Source organism: Zootoca vivipara, chromosome 14, assembly GCF_963506605.1.
Source record: "Zootoca vivipara chromosome 14, rZooViv1.1, whole genome shotgun sequence".
In the NCBI taxonomy this organism is placed as follows: Eukaryota; Metazoa; Chordata; class Lepidosauria; order Squamata; family Lacertidae; genus Zootoca; species Zootoca vivipara.
The window spans coordinates 13,579,109-13,596,860 of NC_083289.1; the positions used below are offsets into that span (position 1 = coordinate 13,579,109).

At 43.4% G+C, this 17,752-nt stretch overlaps 1 protein-coding gene across 2 annotated transcripts in view; it reads left to right on the plus strand.

The window, feature by feature from the left end:
- The window catches only part of SLC12A1 (solute carrier family 12 member 1), a 67,602-nt gene that overhangs the window by 24,489 nt on the left and 25,361 nt on the right, over nucleotides 1-17,752 (plus strand). For both annotated transcript variants that reach the window (XM_035131125.2, XM_035131126.2), the window contains exons 10-14: nucleotides 257-408; nucleotides 2,476-2,583; nucleotides 6,229-6,352; nucleotides 12,043-12,144; nucleotides 16,059-16,214. In XM_035131125.2, the coding sequence (XP_034987016.2) occupies nucleotides 257-408; nucleotides 2,476-2,583; nucleotides 6,229-6,352; nucleotides 12,043-12,144; nucleotides 16,059-16,214 (642 nt within the window). The remainder of the gene's footprint in view (nucleotides 1-256; nucleotides 409-2,475; nucleotides 2,584-6,228; nucleotides 6,353-12,042; nucleotides 12,145-16,058; nucleotides 16,215-17,752) is intronic.

The window sequence follows — 17,752 nt, forward strand, 5'->3', positions numbered from 1 at the left end:
TGGGCATTTCCAAATTCCACACATGTCCTAGTTTGTTGAATGTACACTAGGCTTGAGCACAAAACGTAGAGCAGTAATAACACCGCTTTAATGAATAGTGGCATTATTCGCAGTGATGAGAAAGAAACAGCGCCCTGCCGCCCCAAGATGATAGAGGTGGAAAAGCATTAAGCAACTGAAGATGTACGCGGCATGGTGAAAGTATTCTCCCCCTGTCACAAGGAAGGGAAATAATAATATGCTGTTGTTTCCACAGCTGCTTGTGTCGTACGTGATGCTACGGGGAACGTCAATGATACAGTTGTATCCGGAATGAATTGCAATGGATCATCTGCTTGTGCCCTAGGCTATGATTTCTCCAGCTGTAAAACCCAGACATGTGCTTATGGGCTGATGAATAATTTCCAGGTTCAAAAGAGCTCTAATTATGCAATTGGTATAATCATATGTGTGTTGTACAACTGAGGAAGCTGCATACTATATATATAATAACACAAACGAACACAAGGTAACCACGCAGCAGAGTGCATTTTGTGGGGTTTTTTTTCAATACCTTTGTTAACACCCCAGCTAAGATACATGACCTGAAATGAGATTCAATCCATTCTGCTGTTGATGTGTCAATTCACATACCCAGACAGTGTTTTACATACCCCAGAGTCGGACACGACTGGACTTGATGGTCAGGGGCCCTTTTACCGTTACCTTTAAAGGCTCTAATGATCATGGCCCAGAAAGTTTCTAACTTGAACCAGAAAGGCTCACCCTCTCTGAGGCCTGGACTACAAGTGAACGAGAAGAATGTAGTGCAAAACCCAAACGTGATTATGGGTTGGTGAATAATTTCAAGGTTCAAAAGAGTTCCAGTTATGCACCGTCTTGAAAGAGTTTCACAACACAATATCTCATGCATCTTCACTAAGACAGGCATCCCCAAACTGCGGCCCTCCAGATGCTTTGGCCTACAATTCCCATGATCTCTAGCTAACAGGACCAGTGGTCGGGGAAGATGGGAATTGTAGTCCAAAACATCTGGAGGGCCGAAGTTTGGGGATGCCTGCACTAAGAAGTAAACCTCACTCTTTCCAAATGGGGATCAGTTGCTTATAAGTGTGTTTAGGATTGCAGACTTACTGTTGTTGTAACTACCTGACTTCCTGGCAGGGGAGTTGCTGTTCCTTGCTGGGAAGGGGAAGGTGAGGGTTGGGGGGGGCATTGTGGTGCAAATGCACAGGCAGAAGCACCAGGTTGGCACCACTGGTGAGTTTGCACCACATCGCCCTCCTCACTGCCTTCCCCCTCCAGGTAAGCAGCAGCAAATCAGATGAGCACCTTTGTCCCACCACAGATTGTATTAGATATGCACCCAAAGGAGTTCCAATTTGTACACAGAATCTCATGCACCCCATAGCTTCGCAGCTCACTGCAACTGTGAGGGGGGGGGAGGTGTACCGTAATTGTGCTTGTGCAAAAGGATGCCTGGGTTGCCATACTTCAAAAAGTAACAGGACACCCCAAAGGTTGTTGAACTTTTTTTTAGGAGGACCCCCCAAATTGTTGCCCTTTGTTCGGAAAATGCCATAAAAACGCAATTTTTCAATTGACTTTCCTAAGACCTGCCACCTCATCTGAATTGAATGGGAAAAGCCAAGACTCCTCACAAGTTCAGGTTCCAAAGAGAAGCAAAGCAGAGCAGTGGACCTACTTGTGTACTGCTAAATTGCATTCTAAATGATGCAGAGCATAAAGACAAGCCACTCTATGAACAATTGTGTAAGCCTGGAAGCTCATTCTTTTAAACAATTTTAAATATATGCATTAGAAACACACGTTTAAAAATTATTTACACTCCATCTAATATTGGTCTAACCAGAGTTACATTATCTATCTGCCGTTTTGGTGCTCCAGTTAGTAGCATGGCAAAGACAAACTGAAGAGCTCTTCACCTTAAATGGATACAGAACTGCTTCTGAAAAGTTGCTGATGGAAACTGTCCATTAATATATTGGCACATGCCATCTTTCAATATCTGAAGAATAAAGTCTGGGTTTGATATTATTACACTTGTAGGCTTCTATTTAGAGGACATGGAGATCACTCACTTTTAAAAATGTAGCAGACTTGTTCCTTGGAACACCTCGTTCTTAATATGATGCTGTTTCTGAATGGCACCATTTCCAAAAGAAATAAAAATACTGCCTTTGGCTTTAGTGAGAGCAGGGCAGGCCTGAATTACAGAACAGTCTTCCACATTACCAGGAAAATGGTTTTCTTGACAACAACAGTTAATTTGCAGTGCTGGGTACAGACTCATTGAGTTTTTAATGGGTGACTTAAAAGATAATAGAGAGGAGGTTGGAAATGGTAGTATTACCATCAATGCGGCCACAGGAAACATTGGGATGTTCTGTTTGAACCCTTGCTTACATGAGCTTCACGGCTTTTGTGTGTGTGTGTGTGTTTTCCCCAAAAAAGGTCATGAGCATGGTTTCAGGGTTTGGTCCTTTAATCACTGCCGGAATATTTTCTGCAACACTTTCATCAGCTCTCACTTCGCTTGTCAGCGCACCCAAGGTTTTCCAGGTAAGGCCAAAAGCACAATCTCTCTTGTTCTTCTTGTTCTTCTTTTTCATCTCACTGGAGGTCAACCTGGCTTGCGTGACTGAGACCTGGGTGCGTGTGGGCGAAGTAGTTGCCCTGCATGAGATAACACCCCCCGGGCTTCTCCGTCCTCCACCAGTCGCGGACTGTGGGTCGGGGGGGAGGGGTAGCGCTGTTAATCCGGGAGGATTGCTCTTTCAGAGCTCTGCCATCACCATCAATCACCGGCATTGAATGTGTTGGCCTAGTGTGGGGCACCAAGGGGGGCTTGGCTGTCTGGCTGGTGTACCGACCACCTAGCGCACCAGCAGCCACCCTGTCGGACCTGCTGGAGGTGGTGGCAGGCTGGGCCTTGGAGTTCCCTAACCTACTGGTTTTGGGGGACTTCAACGTCCATGCAGATGCCACCCCCTCCTCACGGGTTCCGGATCTGGTGTCTTCCATGGCGACACTAGGGCTCTCCCAGTTTGTTTTGGGTCCCACACATCAAGCAGGCCACACGCTGGATTTGATCTTTGGTGCGGGTATAGACGTGATCATGTCCCCAACTGTGGAAGTGCCATGGTCTGATCACTACGCTCTGAAAGCCAGGATTGACTTCCCGCCCCTCCCCTGCTTGGGTGGCGAGCCTATTTGGGCTCGCCCGCATAGGCTGATGGATCCTGACGGATTCCGTCAGGCCTTGCGGGACCCTGCTCCCCCTGGCGGCTCATTAGAAGAGCTGGTCGAGAACTGGAATAACCGGCTCTTGGCGGCCATCGATGAGATCGCACCTAAGCGCCCTCTGCGACCCCACCGAAACCGGGCCCCTTGGTTTACCGAGGAGCTTCGGAAAATGAAGCGGGACCTTAGACGGCTAGAGCGAGTATGGCGGCGTGCTCACGACGGAGCCTCAAGAACATCTTACAGGAAACTTATGAAAGCCTATGAGATGGCGGTGAAAGCTGCAAAAAAGTCCTACTTCTCAGCTTCCATTGCATCCGCTAGCTCTCGCCCAGCACAACTTTTTAGAATAATTAGGTCTTTAACAACCCTAGAGGAACAGCCAAATTTAAATACGAATTTGACCCATAGCTGTGAGGCATTTGCGAGCTTTTTTGCGGAGAAAGTCTTGACACTCCGCCGTGACCTCCCTGCCAATTTGGATACAATAACGGAACTGGAGGCCCCTTGACTGTCTTCGAGTTCAGTATTGGACCAATTCGATCAGATACTCCCTGCCGATGTAGACAGATTCCTCCGAGCTGGAAGGCCCACCACTTGCTCCCTGGACCCGTGCCCGTCTTGGCTGATTAGAGCATGTCCAGATGAGGTACGGGCCCCCCTGGGTGAGATCATCAACTTGTCCCTGGGCACAGGGACTTTCCCAGAGGAGTTGAAGGAGGCAGTGGTGCGTCCACTCTTAAAGAAAACATCTCTAGATCCTTTAGATCTATCCAATTATCGCCCGGTTTCGAATCTTCCGTACCTGGGTAAGATAATTGAGAGAGTGGTTGCCGAACAGCTTGGTAGGTTTCTGGATGAAACATCGGCTCTAGATCCATTTCAGTCCGGCTTTCGCCCTGGTCATGGGACCGAGACAGCTCTAGTAGCCTTAACAGATGATCTCCGTAGACAGCTGGATCGAGGTGGGTCGGGACTGCTGATTCTTTTAGACCTGTCAGCAGCCTTCGATATGGTCGATCATGACCTTTTAGACCACCGCCTTGCCGACGTGGGGATTCAGGGCACAGTCCAACAATGGCTGCGTTCCTTCATCTCAGGTCGGGGACAGAGAGTGGCGCTAGGGAGGGAGTTGTCGCCGCGGCACCCCTTGGTGTGTGGAGTCCCGCAAGGCGCAATCCTTTCCCCAATGCTTTTTAATATCTTTATGCGCCCCCTTGCCCAGATTGTCCGGAGTTTTGGGCTGGGTTGTCATCAATATGCTGATGACACCCAGATCTATCTGTTGATGGACGGCTGCTCTGCCTCGGCCCCGGACACACTTACCAGGTGCTTGGAAGCTGTGGCTGGATGGCTACGTGGGAGCCGACTGAAGTTAAATCCTTCGAAGACAGAGGTTCTCTGGCTAGGTCGGGGCGACATGGGGTTGGGGGGCCAACTCCCATCTTTTGCAGGGGCTCAATTGGTACCAGCGCCTTCTGTCAAGAGTTTGGGTGTAACCTTTGACGCCTCCCTTTCCATGGAGGCGCAGGTTGCATCCACAGCAAAGGTGGCATTTTTCCATCTCCGCCGCATCAAGCAGTTGGTCCCTTACCTCTCTCGCCCCGATCTGGCCACAGTGATCCATGCGACGATCACCTCCAGGCTTGACTATTGTAACTCGCTCTACGCAGGGTTGCCCTTAAAGGTGACCCAGAAACTCCAGCGGGTGCAGAATGCCGCGGCGAGGCTCCTTACAGGGTCCCGGCCGCGGGATCACATTCATCCAGTGCTTTACCAGCTGCACTGGCTCCCGGTGGAGTACAGGATCAGGTTTAAGGTGCTGGTTTTGACCTTTAAAGCCCTATGCGACTTGGGACCCTCGTACCTACGGGACCGCCTCTCCTGGTATGCCACGCGGAGGACCTTAAGGTCCACAAATAATAATATTCTGGAGATCCCGAGTCATAAGATGGCTAGATTGGCCTCTACTAGAGCCAGGGCCTTTTCAGTACTGGCCCCAACCTGGTGGAACGCTCTTTCCCAGGAGACCAGGGCCCTGCGGGATTTGTCATCTTTCCGCAGGGCCTGCAAGACAGAGCTGTTCCGCCTGGCCTTTGGGTTAGACTCAGCCTGACCCCTGTGTTTTTCTCCCTCATGGCTTGGATTTATGGCCTACTTGAAATGAGGCTGCACTTTAAATTTTAATACTGTATTTTAATCTGTATTTTAATTAATTGTATTTATGATTTATTGTGGTTCTGTTGGTGTCAGCCACTTATGGCCTACTTGAAATGGGGCTGCACTTTAAATTTTGATACTGTGTTTTAATCTGTATTTTAATTAATTGTTTTTATGTTTTATTGTGGTTCTGTTGGTGTCAGCCGCCCTGAGCCCGGTTTTTGACTGGGGAGGGCGGGGTATAAATAAAAATTTATTATTATTATTATTATTATTATTATTATTATTATTATTATTTTGTGTCTAATTGGTTGGTCCACATGCATGGGTATGCCTTGCACAACGTTGTTTTTTTTAACCAGCTGGATCTGATATACAGAGTTAGGGCAATGAATGGCACTGAGGAAGCAAAGTTGGTTGCCACATGCCAGTCGTTGTGGGCTGAACAATTTGAGCAGGTGCTGTACCTATTCGATTGCCAGCCAGATCCAGGTTTACAATAAGGCACTCTTGGAAAAGATGTAGGCTTCCCACCCCATTGTGATGAAATTGATGGCCAATTCTTACATTACCAGAACGGTGTGTTTTTTTCCCATTTCTTCATACAGTAGTTGCATCCTATACCATGGTAATTTCTGAAACCAATTATGTTGGCTCCCAAGAAAAGGCTGTGCTGGAGTTAAAGTGTCATTTATGCCTCCCTCCCTCCCACCCATCCCCATTTCACATTTGGAAAAAAACTTTTTTGTTGCATTCAACACACCCAGCCCTACCTTTCTGAACTAAGTTCTGCTCTTTTGACAGGCTCTCTGCAAGGATAACATCTACCGAGCACTCCACTTCTTTGCCAAAGGATATGGCAAGAACAACGAGCCAATTAGAGGATACGTTCTGACATTCATCATTGCCATGGCCTTTATTCTGATAGGTGTGTATATCACAAATAGCGCTTTCCCCCCAATAGTTTTTTTCCCCCTTTATCAACCCTAAACCTCCTTTGGAACCATTCCTTGTATTTCTGAAAATGCTTACACACACACACACACACACACACACACACACACACACACACACACTATATTGAGTTTTTAGTTTAATTAATTGTACAAATATTCCATTCTTCCTTCACATTAAATTACACACAAAAATAACCAAAATAATTCAACATCTGATAATGCTGTCACATTAATTCTTAAGTCTTAAAGTCTTAAATTCTTTGAATGTGACTTCCCTCCACCTCATTGCGGCTCCTTACTTCTTCATTATCTTTATGACTGTGTGCTTATTTTCCTTTAAATCACTTATCTTACATAGTATACATTATCTATCTGTTATCTACTTTGCAAATTTTAATCGGAATGCATTAAAGGTATTGTTTGGGAACAATGTTTTTTTTCCAAATACCTTCTGTAACAATCCCGCTCCTTTTTAAATTTTTGTTTTGATTGATTCCTGATTACCTCTGTCATTTTTGCTAGTTCCAAGTATTCACGTAGTTTAATTTCCCATTCTTCCTTAGTAGGAGTTTTCTCCCCCTTCCCATTTTTGGCAATCAGCATTCTCGCTGCTGTTGTTCCATATGTGAAAACCCTCCTCTTATCATTTGGAATGTCAAAGAAAGGCTTACTTCCCTCCACAAATGTTGGTTTAAACATTTTTAAAACTCATCATAGACAATATCCCCCCCCCCAATTTTTTAAATTTTTTTCAGAACCCCACCACTAGAAAATGCTATTTCAACTGTTAGGCTAAACAAACAAACAAACAGAATCATCATCATATTGCAAGGAAAAGGCATATGTAAAAAAGGAAGGGCATACATTTTTTGTCGACATTGATTGTTAATGCATCTTCCGCTCAGAGCTTTCATCAAAGTCAGGAGAGTTGCTTGAGATTAGCCTGCTAAAGTCCTATCTTAAGCCACGATCACAGCATACATTTAATGCGCAACGATACCACTTTGAACATCTTAACGCCCCATGCGCCCACCTGACAACTTCAATCAGTGGAATTGTCACTTCTACAGTGCCACACCTGTTCCACACTTGTAAGAACCAGGTCATATCCTCTGTCACCACTTCTGACAGGCAGGTCCAAGGGCATGTTCCCCGGCTCTGTCCTTGGCTATCACCTACTGGTTGCTTCAGGCAGCACAAACTAATTTGCTGGTTTGTGAGCAGATATATCCAGTGCTTTTTTTTTCTGGGGGGAAGCAAGAGGACGCACACCCTTAAACATTTTGTGAATCTTTGTACTTTTGTCCATTTACTGTATTTATTTTCCCCGAATTGAATTATAAAATGGTGATTTTCTTGAGTCAAAATCAGAGGGGGGGAAACCACTGGATATATCCTAATGGATGGACCAGTAAACATAATTGGGCTAGGGAAATGAGGACACAAGGACTCCATTGGAAATATACTGAAAAGGGCGCAGATCCATCTCATTTTGGATAAATAAGGCTTGGATAATAGAACTTTAAAGGCCTAGGGTGCCTAACACAAGTAGGAATTCAGGCAGCGGCAAAATCCCCATTATCCAACAGGAATAGCAGGCAAGCAGTCAGCTGAATAGAGTGAAACAAGAGAACCCAAGGAAGTTTTTTGTTCTCTTAAAGGTTTTGTTTGATGTCAAAGTCGTTCAGTATCTGCAGTTACCTCAAGGAGCATGCATATGTCTGGCTCAATACCTTAAGAAATCAAGCGATTGCCCTTCAAGGAACTTTCCCCAATGTAGCATAAGTCTTGTTTTTGAAAAACCTGTCTACATAAATCAAAGGCCTACTGTTCCAAACCATTAGCACAGCGAATTCAACTTGCCTTCATATCAGGTTCACAGCACTGATTCCTGGGAGATTTCAGCTGCAGTCCCTCTCATTTGATCATAACCGATTCCAGCTTGTAATGTTTCATTTTGTACCTGGCTTTCTATTTTGGATACATGACGCTTTGTCACTGTACAAAAGAGGCTTTTTGATCTAGGTGCACACCATGTCTATTCTCTTCTAAGGAGAATCCTAACAAAACAAAACAAAAGCCTTGACAATCCTTATGTTTTTAAGAAATGCATTGGCAAACTTCCCAACATTTCTCTGATGAAAATAGGGACTTCCCATTGCATCATGATAATTTTACTATTTACACCCCACACATCTTACTGGGTTGTCCCAGCTACTTTGGGCAGCTTCCAACTTACATAAAAACGTAGTAAAACATAAAAAAAACACAACCTTCCCTATACAGTTGTACCTTGGTTCTCGGACGGAAGTCCGTTCAACTTCTGAAAACATTCAAAAACCAAGGTTCTGATTGGCTGCAGGAGCTTCCTGCACTCAATTGGAAGCTGTGGTTGCTGCATTGGACGTTCAGCTTCCAGAAAACGTCCGCAAACCAGAACACTCACTTCCAGGTTTGCGGCGTTCAGGAACCAAAACGTTCAACTCACAAGGCGTTCGAGAACCAAGGGACAACTGTACAGGATTGCCTTCAGACGGCTCCAGAGTCAGATAACTCCGTACCTTCTAACATTTTCCCAATGAAAATAGGGACATCCTAAGGACAAGTGGGACATTCTGGGATCAAATCAGAAACCGGGACGACTTCTCCAAAATCAGGGACGTCCCTGGAAAATAGGGACATTTGGAGGGTCTGCATTGGATGTAAAACTAACTCTGGTACAAAATATTTCTGTCCCAGATTCATTATTTATTCATATTCCACCTTTAAAAAGTTTTTTAATCCCCCAAAATAAAAATAAAAGCAAAATACACAATTTTTTGTGTGCGCGCGCACATATATACACATTTACTGCTGTTAAATTTATTCATCAAATATTATTGCTGTTAAATTAATTAAATATTATAACAATAGTTTCTAAATTGGTATGTACAGTGGTACCTCAGGTAAGGACTTAATTCGTTCCGGAGGTCCGTTCTTAACCTGAAACTGTTCTTAACCTGAAGCACCACTTTAGCTAATGGGGCCTCCTGCTGCCACCGCACCGCCAGAGCACGATTTCTGTTCTCATCCTGAAGCAAAGTTCTTAACCCGAGGTACTTTTTCTGCGTTAGCGGAGTCTGCAACCTGAAGCGTCTGTATCCCGAAGCATCTGTAACCCGAGGTACCACTGTAGTTCCTTTGCGTGCTGCTGAGAAGCAGCCCTCCTGAACACTTCTCAAGGGATATGCAGGGGTGTGTGTGTGTAGGCATTGAAGACGTACCAGACATTACACTAATGCACTTAGTTTATTCAGTTATGTAGCCTTGGCCAACCGAATGTATTCCAAATATTATTTGACCACAGCTTCCACCATCCATTAACCTTGGCCAAGCTGCCCGGGGCTGATGAGAGTTGGGAGTCCAAAATGTCTGAAGGGCACCAGTCAGGGAAAGCTGCAATAATGCACACCTTGTTGTTGTTTAGTCGTTTAGTCGTGTCCGACTCTTCGTGACCCCATGGACCACAGCACGCCAGGCACTCCTGTCTTGCACTGCCTCCCGCAGTTTGGTCTAACTCATGTTCGTAGTCTCGAGAACACTATCCAACCATCTTGTCCTCTGACGTCCCCTTCTCCTAGTGCCCTCAATCTTTCCCAACATCAGGGTCTTTTCCAAGGATTCTTCTCTTCTCATGAGGTGGCCAAAGTATTGGAGCCTCAGCTTCACGATCTGTCCTTCCAGGGAGCACTCAGGGCTGATTTCCTTAAGAATGGATAGGTTTGATCTTCTTGCAGTCCATGGGACTCTCAAGAGTCTCCTCCAGCGCCACAATTCAAAAGCATCAATTCTTCGGCTATCAGCCTTCTTTATGGTCCAGCTCTCACTTCCATACATCACTACTGGGAAAACCATAGCTTTAACTATACGGACCTTTGTCGGCAAGGTGATGTCTCTGCTTTTTAAGATGCTGTCTAGGTCTGTCATTGCTTTTCTCCCAAGAAGCAGGCGTCTTTTAATTTCGTGACTGCTGTCACCATCTGCAGTGATCAAGGAGCCCAAGAAGGTGAAATCTCTCACTGCCTCCATTTCTTCCCCTTCTATTTGCCAGGAGGTGATGGGACCAGTGGCCATGATCTTGGTTTTTTTGATGTTGAGCTTCAGACCATATTTTGCGCTCTCCTCTTTCACCCTCATTAAAAGGTTCTTTAATTCCTCCTCGCTTTCTGCCATCAAGGTTGTGTCATCTGCATATCTGAGGTTGTTGATATTTCTTCCGGCAGTCTTAATTCCGGCTTGGGATTCATCTAGTCCAGCCTTTCGCATGATGAATTCTGCATATAAGTTAAATAAGCAGGGAGACAATATACAACCTTGTCGTACTCCTTTCCCAATTTTGAACCACTCAGTTGTTCCATATCCAGTTCTAACTGTAGCTTCTTGTCCCACATAGAGATTTCTCAGGAGACAGATGAGGTGATCAGGCACTCCCATTTCTTTAAGAACTTGCCATAGTTTGCTGTGTTCGACACAGTCAAAGGCTTTTGCATAGTCAATGAAGCAGAAGTAGACGTTTTTCTGGAACTCTCTAGCTTTCTCCATAATCCAGCGCATGTTTGCTATTTGGTCTCTGGTTCCTCTGCCCTTTCGAAATCCAGCTTGCACTTCTGGGAGTTCTCGGTCCACATACTGCTTAAGCCTGCCTTGTAGAATTTTAAGCATAACCTTGCTAGCGTGTGAAATGAGCGCAATTGTGCGGTAGTTGGAGCATTCTTTGGCACTGCCCTTCTTTGGAATTGGGATGTAGACTGATCTTCTCCAATCCTCTGGCCATTGCTGAGTTTTCCAAACTTGCTGGCATATTGGGTGTAATGCACACCTTAGGGGAGCAAATTCTCAGCAAACAACCATTCCCATAATCGTTTGGGTGAAGTCACGACAGTTAGGGTAGATATACCTTTTATCTAAGAAAAGTAAGTCATTTCTGCAGCCAAGATACCTAGTGTGCTGGGGTTTTTCCAAAGATGAAAAAGCAGATAATGAATGGAATACTCCATTCTTTACACACCGTATCCCAAGAATGGGAAAACTGCGCCCCCTGAGATGCTGTCAGGCTCCAGCTCCCAGTAGCCCCAGTTAGCAGACCCCAATATCATGTGTATGTGTGTGTGTGTGTGTGTGTGTGCGTGTGTGTATACTCTCTCTCTCTCTCTCTCTCTCTCTCTCTCTGTTTGTTTGATTTTCAAAAAGAGAGAAAGAAAGAAAAGAAAAAAGAAAACAAACATACATTTTAAAAAAACCCAGCACAAAATCCAAATATCGAGATTGCTCTTCATCTCCTGACTTCCCCCCATCCCATCCATGGGTCCTTTTTGATTCTATTTTCAACTGCATACTTCTCCAATTTTTCATCTTCCTAAGTTATCTATACATTCTGTTACGTTACAAGTGTATTTTAAATCCTGCTAATGTTTTGACCTGTTTACAATGGTTTTGTATATACATTATAAACGTTTCCTATTCTTTTTTTTAAAAAAAAAAAATCTTGATTCCTGAGCTTCCCAGTTAACTTTGCCATTTCGGCATAGTCCATCAACTTGATAGACCCCCAATATCTAAAACTGACTCTCTTCAGATACCTGCACAGCTAACATCTAGTTTGTTATTCCCACCCCCACTACAGCTGAGCTGAACACCATCGCGCCCATCATCTCCAACTTCTTCCTGGCTTCGTACGCACTTATCAATTTCTCTTGTTTCCATGCATCGTATGCAAAATCTCCAGGTTAGTGTTTCATTTTCTGTTTTCAGCTCTATCTATCATGTATGTCATATTTAAAACCATTTGTGCTGTTAGGAGAAAGTGGTGCTAACACTAACATTATGATGGCAACTTATTGCCCGTATTGCCCACTCTAACCAGTCACCAAAAATATGTATAGAAGTCCCCAGTGTAGGTAAGCAACTTGGATTTGTGAGAAGACACTCCAGAAAATCACTGTTGTGTTTATTTTTTTATATTACTTGTGTATGAATTGCAACAATCACTTTCCTTCTTAAAAATCAGCTTTGCCCTACTTCTGGCAGATTTGTATCCCATTTGCTGAAGACAAAATATTTCACTACTTTAGGAGAAAAACATTCCACTGTTTTATAGCCTAACCTGAGATATTGTGAGATAAGCTTTAGTGGACAACTATTCTATTTACTGTATTTAGATTGATAGAATTGACTAAGAAAACAGAAAGGGAATAAAGGTTGAACAACTTGTGATCTACCAAGTGGAACAAAGCCACGCCAGCCCAAATTCCCCTCAGTTCATTATTTAACCATGTTTCTTTGTCAAAGGTGCTCTAGGTGCTTAACAAAATATCTTAAAAGAAAAGAAATTAAAGTTTTGCATTCAAGATGATACCCCACCAAATCCAGTTGAATGCAAAATTAGGTTATTAAACACTAGGAGGATTATCCTACAACCTGATGAACAGCATCGGATGGTAGGCAACAAGTTATATAAAGTTTATTCACATGGTTTTCGGTACATCTCTAGAGGCCTGGAAAAGGCCTGGGGGAAAACCGGGAAAAGGGGGGGCAGGTTTTTTCCTTTTAATAATAATAATAATAATAATAATAATAATAATAATAATAATAATATATTATTATTTATACCCCACCCATCTGGCTGGGTTTCCCCAGCCACTCTGGGCGGCTTCCAACCGAATATTAAAACAGTACAGCATTTCCAAAGCCATCCCCCCCCCCCCCGGAAAAATGTGTGTGTGTGTGTGTGTGTGTGTGTGTGTGTGTGTGTGTGTGTAATAATCAAACTATATCAAACTGTTGTTGTTTTTCTGGAGGGGGGACGGGGGAACCTGCCCCCCATCTTTCTGGGTTTTCCCCCCAGACCTTCCCATCTCTAATTATATCATAGCTGCCAAGTTATCCCTTTTTTAAAGGGATTTTCCCTTATGCTGAATAGGCTTCCTCGCGAGAAAAGGGAAAACTTGGCATCTATGAATAATATCCACATATGCCAAAACAAAAGGTCCTTTTAATTTTTGTGAATTGAGACTTGAAAGCTGAAGAAAGAAAAAGGAAAAATGGGAGATAAGGCTAGTATTCTCTCTCTCTTTGAAGTATAAATTCTAGTCTAGTAAAGATTGGAGGCGGTGTGGAATGTCACAGCCCACTGCAAATCAAAGAAAGGTGGAGGAAATTATCCAATCCACAGGTGCAAGAAAAAGATTGAACTTTTAAGTTCTATACATTTGTTTTTAGTTTAATACATTATTACTTTATTTATTTAGCAAGATTTATATGCCACTTAATTGGGGAAATTGGTTTACCTAAAATGGTATAAAATAGTCATTAAAAATAGCAATAAAAGCAGACATCAAAAAGCAGTTGACATAAGAAAAGTAACAAAATATAGATGGAATCTATTTTGTTTGACAAGATATACATACCGCTTAGTAATAATTTTTAAAAACCTCTAACTTTATCTTCCATTAGTTGATTTTATAATTTTTTTTACTAAGGGCATCCCTTAAGTTTTTAGTTGAGGAATTATCCATTTTTTAAAAATCAGTTAAATGTATATGCTTTGCATATTGCCAAACCCCAATATTGGTGCCTTTTTGACATAACACAATGCTATTCAATAATACCAATTTAAAAAATGGCAGCTACATATCATTTTTAGAAGGAAAGGCCATCACTCGGATTTTCTTTTTCAGTGGCTGTTTTATTATAGTGCTCCACCACAAAGGAAATAAATAAAGTGTGCCCTTTACTTACATCCTCTCCTTGTCAATTGAGCAAGAGCCAGAGCTTACAGCTCTACTTCCCTTTTAGCCATAGACAAGCTGCAAATCGCTTGGAGACATTTATTTCAGCTGCAGAGAAACAAGCTCTCATCTTTCCAGCATGGGCGAAACCACAGTGGTGGCATAAATATATATCTTAACTCTGTTCCCATCAGGGCTCATGCTGCTGCTTGATCAGAGTGCAGGTTTCAAAAGACAGACTTCCCCTAATTATCTGCAGAGCGAAACAATTGCAGATTAGGTCCAGCCCGGCAAGAACCCCAGGACCAATTACTGTATATCCTCCAAATGCTATGGGTTACGGTACAGTGGTACCCGGGAACTTGAACAGCTTGGCTCCCAAACAAATTGGCTCCCGGACGCCGCAAATCCGGAAGTGAGTGTTTCTGCTTGCAAATGTTTTTCGGAAGCCGAACATCCGACGCGGCTTCCGGCGGAGTGCAGGAAGCTTCTGCAGCCAATCGGAAGTTGCTCCTTGGTTTTTGAACAGTTTTGGGAGTCAAGCGGACTCCCGGAACAGATTAAGTACAGTGGTACCTCGGTTTATGAACATAATTGGTTCTGGAAGTCTGTTCATAAACTGAAGCGTTCATAAACTGAAGTGAACTTTCGCATTGAAAGTAATGGAAAGTGGATTTATCTGTTCCAGACGGGTCCGCGGAGTACTCAACCTGAAGCGTACTTAACCTGAAGCATGGGTGTAATTGGTTCCGGAAGTCTGTTCATAAACTGAAGCGTTCATAAACTGAAGCAAACTTTCCCATTGAAAGTAATGGAAAGTGGATTAATCTGTTCCAGATGGGTTCGCGGAGTACTCAACCTGAAGCGTTCATAAACTGAAGCGAACTTTCCCGTTGAAAGTAATGGAAAGTGGATTAATCTGTTCCAGACGGGTCCGCGGAGTACTCAACCTGAAGCGTACTTAACCTGAAGCATGGGTGTAATTGGTTCCGGAAGTCTGTTCATAAACTGAAGCGTTCATAAACTGAAGCAAACTTTCCCATTGAAAGTAATGGAAAGTGGATTAATCTGTTCCAGACGGGTCCGCGGAGTACTCAACCTGAAGCGTTCATAAACTGAAGCGAACTTTCCCATTGAAAGTAATGGAAAATGGATTAATCCGTTCCAGACGGGTCCGCGGAGTACTCAACCTGAAGCGTACTTAACCCGAAGCATGGGTGTAATTGGTTCCGGAAGTCTGTTCATAAACTGGGTCCGTGGCATTCATAAACCGAAAATTTGTAAACTGAGGTGTTCATAAACCGAGGTTCCACTGTAATTACAAAACCATGCAAACATAGTTTGACACCAATTGATTTTTATTTTATTTTTACGTATCCAGTCATACCTTGGTTCTTGAACGGCTTAGTTGTCGAACAAATTGGCTCCTGAACGCCCAAAACCCGGATGTGAGTGTTCCGGTTTGCAAACGTTTTTTGGAAGCCGGACATCCAACGTGGCTTCTGCAGCTTCCGACTGAGTGCAGGAAGCTCCTGCAGCCAATCAGAAGCTGTGTCTTGGTTTTCGAATGGTTTCAGGAGTCGAACGGACTCCCAGAACAGATTAAGTTTGAGAACCAAGGTACCACTGTACTAGAGTGGATGAGAACTCTAGAAACAGCCTCAAAGTCTCTTTCCTCCTACAGCTGCACATGTGTCCAGCTAACAGTTCTTTCCGTTGACAAGCGCAACAAACAAGACTTGCGCTCTTGCTATTTCACGCACTAGAATAACAACTTGGAAGTTAGGGCATGTCCTCATGCAAACACAGTACATAAATTCAATAAACAAACGAGGCCATTGATCTCGTAGGTACAGTTTCCATCTTCTTGGCCTTTCTTAGTATTGACTTAGCCCATTTGTGATTTCTGCAGGTTGGAGACCTGCTTTCAGGTATTACAACATGTGGGTATCCCTTTTCGGAGCAATTCTGTGTTGTGGAGTCATGTTCGTCATCAACTGGTGGGCAGCTGTCATCACGTACGCTGTCGAGCTCTTTCTTTATATTTACGTGACGTACAAGAAGCCAGGTAAGGCAGGGCAAAAAAAAAAATAAGTGAGATAATGCTTAAAAACGTAAGAGGGGTGAATCTGGTGTGTAAAACTCAAGGATGATGAAGTCTCGTGTCAAAATGAGATCCCCATAATTAGAGAATCTTGTTTACTGTTGAAATGTTTCATGGCTACTGTTTTTGCTGTTAAAAATTGAGTCTCTACTCCCTTCTACGGGACTGAGGCAGGGCCATGTTTAAATATATGAACCTGTTGCCATAATTTCAAGATAGCTATAAGCAGATATATACTTAAGAATATAAAAGGATGATACAGCTTTACATTTTCCCCTAATCTATCCTCTGCCTCCATTCTCCTGCTCTTCCTTACGTGCGTTTAATCCAGCCCCAGTTCAAGAACACACTCACAAACCTGTATTCCTAAAAACACTTGGTAATATTATTCAATCCTATCTCAGATTCCTAATCCTATCTGCCAGGTGGCTGCTGACACTTTCAACTGACACTTTCTGTCTCCTTAAGGAGACAGTTCATCAGCTTCTGAAAAACTGTGTCTTCCTGACTCCAAACGAATGAGGTTTTTAGGAACAGGACAGCCCAGATAAAACCACCTGTTCTCTTTGTTCTTTCAACCTAGAAGTCTTTGTGCTACATTTTCACAAAATGTACAGTACAAATGCACTTATCCAAATGAACAAAGGGGGGAAAACCCTCTATCTGAATAAGTATGTTTGTGCAAGATAAAAAAAAAAGATGATGGTGGTTGCTTCTAATACTTCTTTTTCAGACATGGGATAATTTCCATGAGTCTCTGCTTTCATGTAAAAACAACATATTTCTAGCTATCATGGAAACACTACTGTCATGTGTCAGGGTCACACAAAAAGCAAATGGAAAGCCATCACTACATATATCTCCCCATTTCTCCCCACTCCCCACTTCCTTTATTAGTGAAATTAGGTAGTTGAGTGCCTCACAGTCTGAAAGCAGTATCAGTCTGAGGCCACTCAAAAACAAGATTTTTCTGTATACTTATGGGACTCTCCTAGGCATAGCTGCCAAGTTATCCCTTTTTTAAAGGGATTTTCCCTTATGCTGAATAGGCTTCCTCGCGAGAAAAGGGAAAACTTGGCAGCTATGCTCCTAGGCATTCAGAATTTATCTGTCTGTATCTGTATCTGTATTTAACCTGCATTTAACTATAGCTATAGCTATTACCTATGAGCTTCCAGGAGCTGCAGAATCTGGGGGGCAGTGATAAGAAAAGTTGGGACTAACATAGTTCGTTGACTAAAGAACAAACTTCAGCGTTCAGAGTGAATGCTAAAGTTGAGAATTTCTGATTGTGCTGCTTCCTTTTGTTCACCATAGGGAAACAGGAGACATTCTCCTCCCCAATCACAGCTCAGCTAAAATCCTGAATTCCTTCATTGTTTTTTATTGATGGCTCTTACTTCTGCCTCAGGTGGTAGGAGGGTCTAAAGACTCTGGGAATCGGGCAGGGTCGTGGAAGGCTTGGAGGACAGACCCAGTTAGAAAGCTAAAGAAGAACTTTA